The sequence below is a fragment of the Mirounga angustirostris genome, unplaced genomic scaffold (assembly GCF_029215605.1).
Source record: "Mirounga angustirostris isolate CCGP_5_RB_7025 unplaced genomic scaffold, mMirAng1.0.hap1 SCAF_2, whole genome shotgun sequence".
Lineage (NCBI taxonomy): Eukaryota > Metazoa > Chordata > Mammalia > Carnivora > Phocidae > Mirounga > Mirounga angustirostris.
In genome coordinates, this window is record NW_026991710.1 from 172,695,573 (window position 1) to 172,713,748 (window position 18,176).

Here is an 18,176-nt window from a genome sequence, read left to right on the forward strand (position 1 = left end):
TAAATTTCCTTACACATTTCCTTGAAGATGTGACTCAGTTTTTCTCCCTAGAATCCCTTTCATCTTATGCCTTTTCCTCCTACCGGTCAGTAATAATTTAAGGGTTAAAATCAAGAGATTATCTACAGAAACTCTTTCCAGAGAATCATTATTCCATGCCTACATGAACACTGCTAATGATCTATATTAGTTGCGTAGAAAGCTTGGTTAAGTCTTCAATAAAATTAGTAGCATGCCCATGCATACATATTACTGCATTTACAGTTTTATAGGTAAGTCTGTGAGCCCAACTATAATTTCATTTCATGGGAAGTCATTCATATCAGGCAGCTCCAATTTCAAATAATTCAAAGGGAAATTGGTACTTAAAATTGGAATCTCTTCTGGCCATAAGCCCTAACAAGGAAACAAGCAGAGGAAACATGCATCAGTCATTCTCAACCTGGAGCAAATACTGCTCTAATTTATTTTTACTATTGGTGGCTACATTTCTTTCATTTTGAGTCAAGAAAAGCAGAATACACAAATAATTTTCATTTTATGAAAAGGTTATTACTTTCTATCTGTTCTATTTAATCTAATGTTGGCTTAGGCTCGTTATGTATCATACGCTTCCTATTGAACTTCTGATCTAGCCACTACATTTTTCAAATTAATAATTCAAAAACACAAAGGTTACTGTAAACAATTTAGTTTCCTTTTCTACATGTGATTTCCTGCTGTGCAGTAAGCAATATAAAAAATTAATTTAAACCTAAGAGTCTTCAGAAACTATTAAATATTGACTCACTAATCCTTTGCTGTAGGATTTTATAATTGTTTGAAGAAAACTGATTAACCTGTAGGTTAATTTAAATTTTCAATCGCATCAGAGAAAAATAAGACAACTTTCTTTTACCAAAATTTATCTGTACATGCATTTCGTGGTTTCTGTTAAAACTTGAAGACATTCAGGATTTTACTCTTTAATATCTTGGGCCTCCTTACGCAAATAATATCACAGACATATGTACAGTCCTGAGTCGCTGCAGCCCTGAGACTTCTCAAGGAGGTCTGTCAATGCCAGTGCTAAATGGGACCAATTTAGTGTCTGACTTTTAGTTTTGACTTACCTTTACAAATGTAAGTACTTTTTTTTTTTTTTCACATATACAAATCCGTATTGCCACTGAGCCTTTTGAAATGTAATAGGAGACTTTGTCTTCACCCCCAAGTTTCCATGTGCACATGAGCTCACTCACCGACACACACACAATAAAGTCTCACTAACACTCAGCTGGGCTTTATGACAATTTGTCATTGATTGTGCCTTTATTCTACTGTCAGCAAGATACACATGTTGGATAAATAAATGAATAGCATCAGTGGTTTTTAAAGCATTTAGAAATCAACATAAGTAATTTATGCACTAGGAACCTCTGATTCAAGACTACATTTAAGGATATCTATTGGGTTTACTCATTCTAAGAATATGCTTAGAAGTTCTAAAATTATAGTCTTTAAGAATATTCTATAATTTGGGCTATTCGATAACTATCTCCTATTATATATTAGTTTCTATATGACATACTTGTTCCATATTGCCTCTAGCTATTGAAGCTGTGAGTGCTTTTTTTCCTGTCCAATAAATCCACAAATCAGTTATGAATTGTCTGTATAGCTCCCCCCACCACAAACATACCCCACAATGATGAATACAGTCCTTTAAAGTAGGAATTCTGTGTCAAGATAGGTCAAATTTGAAGCTGACTAACCTTGACAACATTTTCCTAGAAAGTATTCCAAATACGTTTTCTTTCAAAGCAAATGGCTGTCTTCAAGAAAGCCCTATAAAATATACATTTGTTCTTTTCTTTCATACTTTAAATCTGTTTTTATAAATCAATAAATGCCCACAGGATACTCTGACCAGAAAAATTGCATCAAATCCTAATAATGTAAGTTATGTGTTAATAAGCATTTTAAAAATTGTACATTCTTTTAGAATGTCATTCTTCAATTGAAAATGTAGTTTGGTGAGTTGGAAAAATGTTTCTTTCCGAACCTGGGGAATAGCTTTTCTTTGAAAATTTATGTATGTGTTTCAGATGTTATGAACACAATTAAGATTTAATCATTACCACTGTGGCGGCATTTTTTATTCTTCGTGCAGACGACATTGCTACTTGAACATAAAGTTCTTAAAGCAGCAAAATTTATTTTCCTGCCTTCTCTATAGGGATTTGCAGAAACGAACACTGAGAACTTAAGACATAGAGGTTAGAAAATTAACTCTGGGCAAGACAACTTTGAAAAGCAGTTTCTGAATGGCAGCTCTTGTGTTTCCAGATCTGAGGCGGCATCCATGCCGGGCCATTTACAGCTTCTGTTCCTAAATGTGCTTCCTATCAATCTTTGTTACATCAGGGTAAATAGGAATGCTGCCGTCCTGGATGTCTTCCAAAAGTGCCATCGAAAGCTTACTGAAAAATTTATTTAAGGAATCACACTCTGATTAAATACACAGAGGCTATTTTGAAATGATACCTTAGGAAAAAGAAAACGGTCTAAAATAGAAGTTTGAAACATTTTCTCGGGTTACTACTGTCAGCTCTAAACTGCATCATTATTTGGGGAAATAGCTTCATTTTTTTAAATGCTTTTCCCTAGATAGGGTCCTAACATTGCTTCCAGTGCACAATGAAACTCTACATAACACCAAAAATTTAAGTATAATATAAACGTTCAGAATTTTCACGAAATTCTAAAATATAATGCTATCATATTTATATAGGCATGTGATTTGCTAAATCTATGGTATTTGAATACAAACTGATTTCTAAAAGGAATGGCTTAACTATATTGAGTAAAACTCTATCACTTCTATTTTTACTTTGCATCTTATCTACCTTTAAAAAGATTAATCTATAGCTATGGGGAGAAAAATTCTGTCCACTAAATGTATATTATTTAAAGACTTGTGGATAAAGGGAAGACTGTGTTTGAAAATTTAGCAAATGCCAATTTACTAATTTTTCCCAACAGAAAATGGCCTATGACATCTATGTAAATACACAAAAAGTACCACCTCTCTAACTAAACGAATAAATATTATGCGTGTGATCTCCCCGTAATGCGTATGAAATTAATTTTTCTGTGAAATTTATTCTTCCATGAGTGTTAACAGGAGGCATAGAACCTTATTTTTTGCATGCAGCAAGTAAAGGTAAATCTGATTCTTTTAGGGTCCCCAAATGACCGGCTCACATCACTGTTTCTGGTGTCACGTGAATTTACACCGATAAGCTATGTGAAGTATTTTTCAGGCTGCGCAACTGACAATCCAAATTAGGGGTCGATAAATCCAGCCCACTGCCTGCTTTTGTAAATAAAATTTTATTTTATTATGTTCAGTTAGCCACTGTATAGTACATCATTAGTTTTTGCTGCAGTGTTCAATGATTCATTAGTTGCGTAAATAAAGTTCTAATAGTGCACCTCTATGCTCATCAGTTCATGCGTTGTCTATGGCGGCTTTTGAGTTGGCAGAATTAGCAGTTTGTGCCAGGGATGTTATCACCTGGCAAACCCTGAAGTCTTTACTATCTGATCTTTCACAGAAAAAAAAAAAAAATTGTCGACCTCTGATCTCAATCGATAACTATATGGAATCCACCTTAAGTATAATGCTTTGAAAGCTCCAGAATTAAAAGTGATAGCCCAGTTCATAACAGCAGGACAAATTATATAGTTCAGTTATCCATGCAAATTATATACGTGTGAACTGGGTCGCTTAGGAATGATGTTCAAAGCTTCACAAAGTCATAGACAGCCATCAAAATTTCCCAGTTCTGCATTTAAAAGTATCTATCTAGAGGTAAACTACTATATTTCAAAGTAAATAATAAATATCTTTAAAAAAACCTATTTGTCCCTAAAGTTATCATTGAAACCAGCATAAAGGAATGCTAATATAAATAAATGATTGTTTAAACTAGTCCTGAATCACTTGTTTCCTAAGCAACATAAGGAGAAGCCAGGATATCTCATTTGCTGTGAAATGTTTGTTTGTAATTTTCCTAGTCAGTGCCTTTTTAAATACCTAAATGCAAACTGTTAATGAAGAGAAACATCTGAACTCTTTTGAGTATGTTTATTTGTTATAAATAACACATTCTGAGCCAAAATTAACTTACCATCATTTCAAGTGCATATTGATTACAACTTGGCAGCATCCTTTTCCGGATGTTGCCATTTTTTATAAAGAAGATGGACTGTTTAGCGGAATGATTTTATTTTATCAATAAAAGTGAGACTTTTAAATGCCTTTATTATAATTGCACTGTGTGATGTTGACTATCATTTTGTATCACATTATTCAGTACCAATTTCAGAAGCATCCGGAGCTTCACACGCCTATTAGTATCTCAGAGCCAACTAGTCACGAACAGAGGAAGTAATACAATCGCTTTTTGTTAATGTTCTCATGCGACAGGCAGAGGCAGTCAATGTTAGACCTGGTAAAACGCATCTAGCTCTAGGTGAGATCTGGGGGGAGATGCAGCAACAAGAAAGCGGCACCGACTGAGCATGCTCCTACTCAGGCAGAGACAGAAAGGGAGTGGACGTACTGTAGAAGCTGGCCATTACGTAGTTTTGGCAGCGATCACCAGTAAACTCATTTGGGCACCTGAGAGAAGAAACAAAAAACAATGGTAGAAAAAACAGAGAAAAAGAGAAGAGGTGAATATACGCTAGAAAGAAGCTCCTTCAGTGTCATTTGACTGAACTTGGTGAGTTCACCCTCAGGAACTGAGTCTTTGTCCTAACCATGGTTTCCAGACTCTGGCATTTCCCCCAAAGGATTCAAAATTTGGACGAAGTGTGGTCCCAGCGTCTGCATGACGGAAAGATGGCAGCATCTTAAGGGGCAGCTTTCTTCCAAAGGGACTCACCTACAGTGAACTCGGAGGTATTCTTCGAGTCCGTTTTCCATTTGAGAGCTTTGGTCAAAGGTGTTGGAAGGAAATTTTCTTTTTTTTTGGTTGGCCTGCCTGCCACGGTGGCCAGCCTCACTGGCCATCTTGGCCGGCACTTCTCATTTACCTTGATGATCTTTGGGGCCCAAGCTGGCAGACAGTGAAACAAGCTCACACTGAATGAGTTTACACCCCGAGTGCTTAAGCCATTGTTAGGACAAAAGGAATCAGTTACAACTGAACTGTAAAAGCACCAAGTGGTAGTAATTGTTGCTGTAGTTTGGGGGAGAAAGCAAATTTCAGATTATTTTAACATACTTTCTTGGTTTTGGACTTTCATGGGCACATTCTCAGTACATCTTGCTCCAGTGAATCCAGGTTGGCACCTAGAGGGCAAAAATGTGATAAGCAATAGAACGCTATAGACACTGAATTTTCAGACTGGCAATTTTCCTCCTATGGAATATGGAGATTCCTACAATGACCTGGTGACTGAACAACATAAAGAAAAGGAAAAGAACACATTTAGAAAACCAAGTTCCAAGACAACTGCGGGGCATATATTTTTGTTGTGGTTTGCTTCAGTCTTCCTAAGAAGAGTTGACTTAAATTTAACTCAAGGGAGGCTGAAAAGTTGAATAGGGCTGGCAAGGCCTGGGCCACTAAGTCACCTTCCCTTATTTGCCACTGGGCACTGACTCCTACCTTGTTAAAACGCTGGTTTTGATAAGGACTTACACGGTTCCATCCATGATCTTTTATTATTTAAATGATCCTAAGCCTTTCCATCCTCTATACACTCAATTCTGTACATTCATAGCTACTTTTATGTTAGTTCAATCATCGAACTACCAGAGAAGTCAAGCGCTTCCATACTCTAGCGATTACTGACAAGAACAACTATATTCCCCATTTTTTTAAAGGTATTACAGATTAGGTCTCATTTTTAATACTGCATGACAGAAAAAGGCAGATTATTTATTAGCACAAATTTCACTTCATCCATGGATCCCAAATCAAAGGCAGATACGTTTTTAAAATTTAAATGGCTACTCTTCTATAGTCGTACTTAACAGATATCATTTTGTATCTAAGATAAAACTATCTTTCAGTGGTATAAACTTTTCATTTTACTCACATACGTTCACCCATATCGTTCATAAGGTCATGCAATGGGGATGCGCCTAACTTTGGAAGTCCTTTCTAACGGCTCTTTTTGTTGCTGTTATACCACTAACGAAAGCATTTCATATTGGATTCATTGTACCCAATAACATACTCTAGGAAATAGGGCCATCAAAAGGTTCCAGGAAGCAAATAAACTTATAGATGCTCAACACCCATAGCCGTGATTACTATTAATAGTTTAGCTATACCATAATGATCATGCAAAACACCTAATAAAATGTAGCAGTGACAGCACATACCTCATGATTTACACATGACCCTGTCTTCTCAGAGTAAATAAGAATAAACACTATTTTTTTGGCATCAAAGAAATGTGAATAAAACTATTCATTTTTACAAATGTAAGGGTGATATTTTTCTCATTCCCCTTAAAACCATATTCAATGCCAAAAAAGTATTACCAAGTGACTTGGTGTATCTAATTTTCCTATTTCTTTTCTTTTTTTTTTTTTTTTAAAGGTTTTATTTATTTGACAGAGAGAGACACAGTGAGAGAGGGAACACAAGCAGGGGGAGTGGCAGAGGGAGAGGCAGGCTTCCCGCAGAGCAGGGAGCCCGATGCGGGGCTCGATCCCAGGACCCTGGGATCATGACCTGAGCCGAAGGCAGCCGCTTAACTGACTGAGCCACCCAGGCGCCCCTCTAAATTTCCTATTTCATGAAGAATGGCGTGTAAGATAAAATACTAGCACTTCTTGAGTTTTAGTCCCGTGAGTTCTTGTGCAAACATAAAGTGTAATTATGATTATTAGCATATTATCAATAAACTTAACAACAAACATCGTGTATTGGTATAGCTCTTTTCAACCCTTCAAAACACTTTTGTATAATTAAACTGGTTATTTTTGGTTAGAATATGTTTGCAGCAGTGAATAGAGGAAGATCTACCCAGAGAAATCCAGAAATAAGAATGGTAGTCTGTAGGGGCTCCTGGGTGGCTCAGTCATTAAGCATCTGCCTTTGGCTCAGGTCATGATCCCAGGGTCCTAGGATCGAGCCCCGCATCGGGCTCCCTGCTCTGCAGGAAGCCTGCTTCTCCCTCTCCCACGCCCCCTGCTTGTGTTCTTGCTCTCACTATGTCTCTGTGAAAAAAATAAATAAAATCTTTCCAAAAAAAAAAAAAAAAAAGAATGGTAGTCTGTGAGGTTGGGCCATTTTTCATAAAGATGTCATTACACATGCTTTAATAAGAATGTCTTCACAGATATATGAGGAAAATACATGGACACCTGTTTTCCATAGAACTTATTTCACATAATGACTTCTGAAATACACAGGGTCTTTGTTTGTGTATTTGTTTCTGAACTAGGATTGCAAGTCCGCATGGGCATACCCTACAATTAAGCAGGTAATCCAGAATTAAGGATATATTCTATGATGACCATTTCATCTTACCTGTTTGCATTCTTGATAAAAATTAGAATTCTCATATTGATCACACAATAATCCACTTGTTCCGTGCAATGAACATGGTATAAGACATGTGAACACTTGCGTGTGGCGGGGGAGAGGGGAGGTAGGGGAGAACCATTTGAAGTAAGAAGTGCACTGATTTAAGGATCAGGAAATTAACATATAGCTGAAGAATCATGAGTCCCTTGAGAGAAGGAATGCATTTATTAGAAAATTGTCATTTGTGCATCTTGGGTGTCCGTGTTGAGTGAGAAGGCACAGGACAACTGGGTGAAGTGGATCAAAACTCTTGCCCAATCAATTTTCTAATTAGTATGAACTTCTAAAATGATGTTTCCTAGGAACCTGGCATTATGGCTTGGTGGTTTATCTCCATCATAAGATGACATTGACTATCTGGTATAGTAACACCAGATCTGCTGAAGGTATGGCAATCTTTTTTGGAACTATCAGTTATATCTGAACCCAAACTACCCTTATGCTAATGTTTCCCTTCACTCAGATAAATTTTCTTAGGGTAAAGCCTTATTATTATTCAAAGTGTGGTTCATGGACCAAAAGCATCAGCATCTCCTGGGATCTTATTAGTAGAAATGCAGAATCTTGGGCCCCCACTTCATAACTACTGAATAAGAATCTGCATTTTAACAAGATCCCTAAGAGATCTGTATGTACATTAAAGTTCAAGGTGTCAGGGACCCCGACCTTGGAAGATGGAGACTAAGTCCCTCTATCCTGTCACCACAGTTATCTTGGGGCTTGGACGTGGGCAGTCCATTTGACTTTGACTTCATCAGGCCTCAGTGATAAGATGAGGGACTTAACTAAGTGATTTATCAAAGGCTCCTTTCACCACAAAGGTTCTGGGAATCAATGCTCATCCTAACACATGGAGTCACTGTATGAAAACTGACGAGCATTTCTTCTGAATGTGTTACCGGTCGGGGAGGACTCAAGGACTTTGAAAAAACATTTTTGATAGGATGCATTTTTAAGACCATCATGAAGGGAAAACGAATTGCAAATACCTATTCCTAAAGCAATTTGAGCGTGCAGCAATAGTCATTATGTAACTTTTGTGGACATCTAGAGTTGTCGCCAAATTAAATGGAAGGAAGCAGAGACTGAGATAGTTTTTATGTAAGCAAACTGCAGACTGCATTGATTGTATACAGAAAGCATATGCAAATGGAAATTCATCTGATCTATAAGCTCTGATTAACTTCTATGGAATTACTTCTGAAAGACAAGGAGACTGTCTGGCTTCTTACGTATTTATAAATTAGCATTCTACATTAAGCATCCAATCTATCACTTTCTTTGGAGATAAGAGTATGGTAAATTTAATCTGATTTTGAACAATATGCTTTGGCAAGAGTCTGGGAAAATTCCAAGAATTTTATTTCTTAGAAAAATCTGTATGAATAATAATAAGTCTCTATTGTAGCCTCAAATGTCTCTGTCTCTGAAACCATTTGTTTCATTGATCAGAGTAGACGAAAATTAGTATTATTTTTTGTTTTAGTATTTGCTCTTAACATGATAAATAATTTTTGCTCTACATTTGTGCTTAATGAGATGAAAGTTCACAGACAGTTTCGTCTGAACTTAAAAGTATCACCTCTTCCAACTGACCCTTCCCTGACCTCCATCTCCCCATCTCTGGCTCCCACGGCCTAGCTGACGATTCTCTCTTGGGCTCCCGCACTGCACCCTGTCCCCATCTCTTTCATTGCCCTCGCCTGTCTGGGTTGGGACAGTGACCATATTTTGATCATTCTGTATCTCTAATTTTAACTCAGTATCTGCCTTGTCAAAAGCTCTCACAAAATGTTTGTTAAACCGAGCCTAAGAGTGTCAGAATGCAGTGTCCAATAAAGGGTGAAGGTAAACATTAGCATAAGGGTAGTTTGGGTTCAGATATAACTGATAGTTCCAAAAAAGATTGGCATAGCTTCAGCAGATCTGGTGTTACTATACCAAAGAGTCAATGTCATCTTATGATGGAGATAAACCACCAAGTCATGATGCCAGTTCTTTATTGGACACTGCAAGACTTGAACATAGTATTGTCAAACAGAAACTGTTTGCAACAATAACCTTAATACTTGGTGACTATCCTGATATGCTTATGATGTAATAAATCATACATGCATGTATTTTGGGAATTGATTTAATGCTTGGTAAGGTTTTGATATTCTAATTGAATACTATTTCCCCTTTATTGGTGGAGCCGCTAGACATATTCAGAGATACTTACAGACCCCCAAGAAACTTCTAGTTATTTACCATTGGCTAATTTTATAAACCATTATAAGTGGTTTTGTGGTTTTACAAATTTATGGTCAATTTTTAAACCATCCTAAGACACCCTTTATTCTTGGTTTCATGAATTTTCATCAGGCCCTCCCTAATCAGACAGGAAAAGGGAAACAAAGTCTATATCTGATATCTCCTCCCTCCTGGTCATCACCCTACAATGAGATATTTGGAGAGTTTAAAAAAATACCTTGCCTCAAAAAGAAGAGCCCCTATTGTCTATTCGCTCTACTTCAAAACTAGTTGTGGTATTTCCTTCATACTGTATAACCTCTGAAATAATTTCTTTGGTGTTTAATGTTTACAAATATCAACTAATGGAAATGACAACAAATACATCTTAAGGAATCTCAGTGAGTTTAAGTGTTAGATGGGAAGGCCTTTTGCTCTCTTTCTGTGTAAAGCTAGATTTGGCAGTGTCTACGCTAGCTCAAATAGTTGTGGATCTGTTTTTCTACAGTATCACATTACAAGCACTGATTTTACTCACCCCTTCCCCTGCTCAGCATTCTGGCTAGACCTCGCCCACTCACTGCTTGAGTATCTGTGTTGTAGATTACTCTTTCCCAAATGTATTGTTACTCTTAGTCTGCATTTTCCCCACAATGAACCTCATTCTGTTATCTACCTTTAAGTGAAATTTCTTAAGGTTTGTATATGCTTTTCTAATTCATGTTTCAGTTTTCTCTATGGCATCATATGTAAAAGATATTTATTTCCTCCAGGAAAGGCGTCCTTCAACGTCATTAAAGAAAATATTAAATATAAAATGTTTCAGTAACATTTCCTTCGGATCCAACCCTGGATACCTCCCCGTTACTGTTCAGCTAGCACACATCACCACTTTTCCCTTTTTTTATTTAATATGGATCTGGGGACTCATTCTCAAGCCAGAAGATAACGGTATACATAGAGTGGCCACACTGGATTCATGGGTAAATATTGAGGAAAAACAAAAATCAGAGTTGTCCTGGCTCTCCAGTGTTGGTTTTCAGTGTCTAAGACATACAATCCCAATAATGACGGTGGCAGTGTTTATGAATTAACCGGTCCTGTTTGAACCTTGGTGCCCTTCCCAGAGCTCTGTTTGCACAGCTTGCTCTGAAATGCTCATCTGCAGACTCAAACTCTCGCCATTGTTTACTTGACATGATGTATCTTGGTAAGTCTGGGGTCAAACAATTTCATCGGCTATGGGATCAATCTACATCCCATACATCTCCACGTCACTGTGACTCGAGGACATACTGAGTGCTACTTTGTGGTCTGGTCTTCCTCTCTGGAGGATGTCCTCCCCCTGTCATGTCCAACAGCCTGGAGACTCAGAACTTTACAGTTCTATCTACTCTGCCAGCCTTGTTTTATGACGAAGCAGCTAAATATTCCCATTTTATTTAAATAATTCAATATAAACATTTCAAAATTGTGTTTTAAGTAGGCTATTTGTTTCTCAAGGCGAGAGCTGCATATACTTTCCCCCGCCCCAGAGTCTCCACCTCTGACTAGTTGGGGTCTCCCATAAAACATTTCCTTAGCTCCCTAAATATCCATCATGGCACCCGGCACACCTACCACTTGTAATTAAATTAATTACTTGAAATATGTTTGCTACTCTCAATAGCCTACAGACTCCCTGAGGGCAGAGCCTAGCATGGCTTTTGTTCAGTACTTCATGCTAAGCACTAGCACAGAGCCTGCCTCATAGAAGGAGATTAATAAATATGTGGCCACCCTGGCTGAGTTTAGGAGAAAAAGGGGAGCAAACTATTAAGAACACCTAGTCAGTGCACCTGATTTTAGGCAAAACTACACCTAAATTGTTTTCTATAAGAACAAAAGGATTTCCTTCAATCTGCCTTAGTGAGTGAAAGTCAAAATGAGTTCATAACTACCTAACCTAGTAAGCGCATGGCAGGATTCTCAGTGCACGAGAAACACAGAAGAAATAGAAGATGTGGTCATCTCAAAAGCAGATCTAAGCCACCAGTTGCACTGACTCTCTCTCATAAATGCTTCTCCATCTGTTAAATGTTACAGCTTTTAAGAACAGAGAAGTGCCATAGGCAGGTGTCACACCCATTCGGAAGAATGAACTCTTCTAGGGCTGGAATAAGAGTTCAGTTAGCAGTCTGTTCTCATGGACTGGAGGTTCTGACCCAATATATACATATTCCTTTTATCTATTTCAAATTTCTCCTTTACAGCCATGATAATGAGGCCACAGGACACAACCATGAATACGAGCCGTCATCCCCTTGTTTAATTATGCTAATCCAGCTACTAAAAAGTGTTATAAATATCATCATCATTTTTATTGCAGGATTTTATAAAACTTTTTTTTTTTTTAAAGATTTATTTATTTGAGAGAGCGAGAATGAGAGAGAGACAGTACATGAGAGGGGGGAGGGTCCGAGGGAGAAGCAGGCTCCTCGCTGAGCAGGGAGCCTGATGCGGGACTCGATCCCAGGACTCCGGGATCATGACCTGAGTCGAAGGCAGTCGCTTAACCAACTGAGCCACCCAGGCACCCAGATTTTATAAAATTTTAACCTTAGCTAGTGTCTCTTTCTCACCCCACCTTACCTAGTCCCCAAATATCTCTATCCTGTACAGAAGTCTGTCTTCCCTAAACATCTGTTCTATATTTACTGTGTCACTCTCCTGCTCCAGAAGTCACTAATACTCCCTATTAGCTCTCACAATGTCCAAGGTCATCTGCCTGGCCTTTGGAACTCATAAACTGGTCCTCACGTCTAAGTTGTTTTTTGTTTTGTTTTGTTTTGTTTTGTTTTGTTTTGTAGCTGTTTTGCATCCCAGAATGGAGCTGCTGGTCTAGCTATGCATGTGACTGTGTCTTGCAGGAAAGATTATTGCAGTCTCAATGCCTGTCGGGTATATGGAAAACACTCCGTAAGTGATGGCTATGTTTATAGAGTCTTCTCCAAGTTATTCCCGTCTTTTCTCTTCCTTCTTTCAATTTTCATTATCATAATAATCAGCACTGCACCACTTGGGATATATTCACTCTAATTGATTTACTATTTTAGCTACTTCATTTTCCTAAACAGACTAACTTCCCAGGGACCAGAGACCACGCCTTCCATTTTCTCTGTGTTTTCAAAAATGCCTGGCATAGATATAGTTGTTCTATAAACAAATGCTTAATGTTTCACTTATTGAGTTTATTATAACGTATTTGTTGTTACTTTATCTCTTAGTTATGTGTATTTTTATAGGCCCTTATATATACTACACAGCTTCATAAATGATATAAAATCGTAAGTTCATGTTTGAAGGCAACTCCCATCTTCCCAAGTTTTGTGTGTTTTGTTTCTGGTTTTTGTTTTGTGTTTGTTTCTGTTCTGGTTTCTGCTTATAAGAAAGATAATGGTCAGAGATATTACATGATCTGTCAAATGCAAAGTTACAAAGCTAGCTGGTAGCCCCACCAAACCAAGTAAAACTGTGAATGTTAAGTAAAATGAAGAAATGTTGTTTTTTTTTTAAACATGCTAGCATAGTCTATTAAGACAGGTGTATGTATTTGTCTAATGTCTACAGAGAAAATGTAATACTACCATTTACTTTTTATTATAAGTAAAAAAAAAATCTTGCTTCCCCAGAGTTAGAAATACTTTAGCAGAAATGAATTCATTTAATTTCATGGACTCCCTGGGAAGAAATTTGGAGAACATATTAACTCTATATTATACATAAAGATATCGTCCAGAGAGTTGAAGTGAAAGGACTCAAGACCATTCACCAAAATTGGTGGTTAAGACTCTAATCCCCTCATGCGAAAACCACATCTGTCCATGGGACAACATAATGGGTTAAAAAATATGGTCTGGTATAAAATCATTTTTAGATTAAAAAAAAAATCACAACAATATCTTCCAAAATAGTTCTCTACTGAAACTACTCAGAGAATTGATATACAAGAACAAGGGGAAAAGCAAAGAGGAAAATCTCGACATTATTTCAAATTATCTTGTTTCTTTGAACCATGCGATTACACAGGGCATCAAAAGGTGAAAGATGGAATGATTCTTCTGTCTTTATGTGATCTGGAATAGTAACTATTTTTTCCCCAGGATAGATTTTAAATTACTATGGAGAGAAGAGCAATATAGAAGATGAGAACCACTGCTGAAATTCCCACACAGTCCCCAAGGGAATGTCCAAGTAACCAGCAAACCTCTCCTCAGAGAAGTGTTTAACTGTTACATGGTTAATCCATTTGGAACACCTTGTTCTAAGTGGAGAGACAAAAGAGATCTGCTATACAGTCTTCTACTTCAACTCCCAAGAAGACAACAGTGGATTAGGGGACCAGAGAGACGATTTGGAAACTTCCATGCTTGTGGTGTTTGAGTCATGGGATAAAGTTGATTTTGAACGATGTGCCTCATGCTTCAGCAATGTTTTGCTTTAGACAGATGGACCATATGGAAACTATGAACTGGCTTCGTACACAGGACTATGATGAGCCAATGTAGCATTTTTTTTTAATGTTTTCTGTGTCTATTCATGTGGTCTAGTGAACAGTATACTATCAAAAGACATGGTATATTACATGTCTTTGTTTCAATTCTGAATAGTGATTTTTTTTTTTTATGTTAAAGATGTTTTTAATACAAGGATAAAAAAAAAACACTTTCATTCAACAAAAAAGGCCTGAAATATTCTGGATTTTAAATATACTCTTAATTCTTTCCTCAAGGCACTAGCCTGCTTTGACGGTTCAATAAAAAGATGGTCCAGAAGGGAGTAAAACAGTTATCAAAATCATAGGTGTCAAAGATTTTGTTTCTAACAAGATCCAGTGATAAGCATTTAACACTTTTCTGAAAGATTATAATTACCACAAAAAACCCAAAACCCAACCCAGTAAAATTATGATGCCAATCTGCTGAGAAGTGGAAGACAAGCATAACCCACTAGACAATTAGCTTGGGGGATACAGAGTGTTCATTCATGGTTTGCTGCTTTAATATTTATTAGAGGAATAACAAACATTTCACTTCAAGATTAAAAAAATATACAGCAAGTATTTTTTTTTTCTGGATTGGGCTTAAAATTTAATGAGAAACTGGTGGGTGAAAAAAAATTACGGTTGCTGGCATAATACCAAAATGGAACAAATGAACAGCACTTATGTGATTGCATGTTTTGTGTAGGACGTGGGAGGGTTGCAGAACAGCTGAAATTAATATGTGGAAAATCACTGTGCTGGTTCTTTAGAGGTATTCAGAAACTATCAGATGCACCTACGCAGCTTGTCAATCTTTGCAAAGACGATGATGAAAAATGATCATGTTTCATTATTATAATTAAAATATAGTGGTCTCAGATGCTTTCCTCAAGAAGTAGTTGTATGAGACATAGGTAATCTGGGTGCAGTTGTTTAAAAAGAAGGAGAACTTAAGGACCTGTAATTTCAATGTTTTTTTTTTCAAGGCGATTTATTAAAACATAATTAGGTGGTTTGCCTAAGATTAGGACGGAATAACAAAATTTCCCCATGTAATAAATGAACCTCATATTTTATAGATTATAATTCTCAGCTTCTGTTTGTTTCTATTTCGATGAGAGAAAACCTTGGAGGAGATCATAAAATTTCTTCATCTCAATTCAATATGATAAATATAGGGGTGCCATGTTTGTGTTGTGTTCACAGCAAGTCGGCAGAACCAAAGACCAAAACTGACCAACTTTTATTCTTTACTATAGGTATGTAGATTTCAATATACTCGTGATCTAAAAGTGAATCTCTAGGATTACTGTTAAACCAATAAACACTCATTGTCATATGAAGTAATTTGGACCCGGAAGAAATAATTTTCTACATGCTCTTTCATTTTCATCTTGCTTTCAAATTTTGAAAAGGCCTTTACCTATGAGTTTTATCTTGGCTTAAGGCTATTACCTATCTCTGTGAAAGAGATGTTTGGTAATTGAGATTAGAATTCTAATTCTTGTGATTCTTAGTCTTTTGTTCACTCTAAAAGACTATATTTAATCTTATTAGTTGCCTGTCTTCATTGATAAAATCAGCTACACAACTACCAAAACTTGTCTTCTCTTGGAACCACTTCTGCTCTTTTATAAGAGCTTAACAAAAAAAAAAAAAGCTTTTGAGGGCAAGAAAGTGGTTCTGGGAGGTACTTGTTCACTTGTACTTAGTACCTGAGGTCCCATGACACACCCTACAGACAGCCCTTGTCTAGAACAGCACAGGGTGTGACAAAACATTTCCCACAAAAATGGTATTTTTGTTTGATGTGATGATTTTAAAACATGTGTCTTTAATGATGTCCTTTGTAACTTATAAAAAATAAAAGGTTTTCTTAGAACTGGCACATAAATATTTCTATACTATTTATATGATGTGAAAGGGAAATGGCCTTCTTAATTATTTCTTGTGCCTTTTTTTTTCCATTTTGCTAATTGCTCTATTAGCTCAGCTGTGTCTCTGACAAACTTGCTCTTCTTTGTCCACATGTAAGCCACAAGCTCATATTCTGGAGGTAGTTTTTATGATGGCATGTTTTTTTTCCTCCTTTATGATAATCACTGCTACTTTAGAAAAATGGGACACAGACATCAGGCAACTGAAAAATAAATACGCATTTCTCATCATTTCAATGGGACATTACACATTTTTACCACATCACATTATATGCGTCCATGTCCCACATACAGCCGGAATATCAAGAGGAGACTTAAAAGGCATGGCACAATAAACATGTGGTTTTAATAAGACCTACTAATTTTAACTGCAAGGTTTAAATATTTAATGTACTGGTAATATCATTGTTTCATTCTGCCTGTTAAGAAAGAATGACTGTGATCCTTCTTAATGGTGCATCAACTTCCTCAGGTCACTAGAAAGAGCACCATTCTAAATATATCTCCAAACAACGGCAGTGCATGAAAGAACACTCTGCCTTCTACACACAATGATGGTACACACACTAAATGCATTTCCAAACATGTGCAATTTTTTTTTTCCTATTAGTGAGAGCAACCTAAATTCCATTTTTAGAATAGTTGTAAACCAATAAACTAATGCCAAGTGTAACAGATGCATAAGTAAAGAATCTTCTACCCTTCTGCTGCTTTTAGTTGTCCTATTCATTTTGCAGGTGATCATTGGGGTAAAAAGGCACATTATCTTACAGCCTCATTCATACACTGGATGGAGAAGGAGCTTTCAAAAGTTATAGGCCTCTGTGATATTTGCACATCTCTTCTAGGTACCAGTGAGGAAAACCATGGGGAAAGCAACTTTATAAATATAAAGGCACAAAGAAAATTGAAACAAGCAAAAAACAATTCTGGATGTAACAGAGGAGATGACAAATGGTGTGAACTTTTCAAAACACTCTACAAATAAAACAGCATTATTCAACAGGATGCAACAAAATCGGGAAAAGAAGCAACAAGACATCATGAGACATGGAGTCATCTGAAAGAAGCAGTTACGGACATAAGCCACAAAGAGGATTGCTTTTCTTACTTGCACAAGTATCTTGAGGGGTTTGAAAGGTCTTTCACCATGAAGCACTCGCCTCCATTCACACAGAAAGTTTTCTCCTTCTCTGCACACTTTACAAGATGGCTTGTCCCGGTTGTAGATGTAGATGTAGCTGGATAGAAGATAAAGAAGGGGAAGGTTTACATGTGTCTTTCCCTCTTCTCAACAACCTTTAGTCTTAAATCCTCTTAAAAGGAAGAGTTCACATAAGGTATGGCAGACTTCACTACACTTTCAGGTTTAATAAACAACAGCAAACAAGTGAAGTACTTTCTGGGTGTAATTCAATAGAATAAAATTATCAAAGGGTAATCACAGTTAATTAATTTAATTAGAATGAAATAGGAAAAAGGCTCAACATTTTTTATAACCAATATTTTATCTTCTAAGGAAGTTGGAAAAGAGAAAAGACCAATTGCCAGTAAGTAAAATATATTTTCCAGGAAGGCTCAAAGATAATGATATAAAGTCATGTCAGTGCAACTCAAGTTCAAGGTCACTTTTGAATGGCAACTACTTATTTATTTTGGAAATTACATTTTATGTGTATATTTGACCTTATAATTTTTAGATCTATATATATTATGTATATAGATATCCATATATATGGCTATATATATATGTATATATATGGCAAAGAAGAATACAAGGTGGCTTATTTGTTCCTAATAAAAATATGTATTATTAGTTATATACATATTAACATACAGATCAGGAGCCATTCTATTCAAAATTTCTATTCTACTCAGAAGAACACC

General features: G+C 36.6%; 1 protein-coding gene across 10 annotated transcripts in view; it reads right to left on the reverse strand.

Annotated features, from left to right (window-relative positions):
- Nucleotides 1-18,176, reverse strand: part of NRG1 (neuregulin 1) — a 219,031-nt gene that overhangs the window by 22,521 nt on the left and 178,334 nt on the right. For 5 of the 10 annotated variants that reach the window (XM_045879809.2, XM_045879810.2, XM_064585570.1 and 2 more), the window contains 2 exons: nt 17,401-17,530; nt 4,611-4,669 (listed from right to left, as the gene is read on the reverse strand). In XM_045879809.2, coding sequence (XP_045735765.1) covers nt 4,611-4,669; nt 17,401-17,530 — 189 coding nt within the window. Of the gene's footprint in view, nt 1-4,610; nt 4,670-5,276; nt 5,345-17,400; nt 17,531-18,176 lie in introns of those variants that run through there. The other 5 variants (XM_054508598.2, XM_045879807.2, XM_054508599.2 and 2 more) reach the window with 2 other exon arrangements.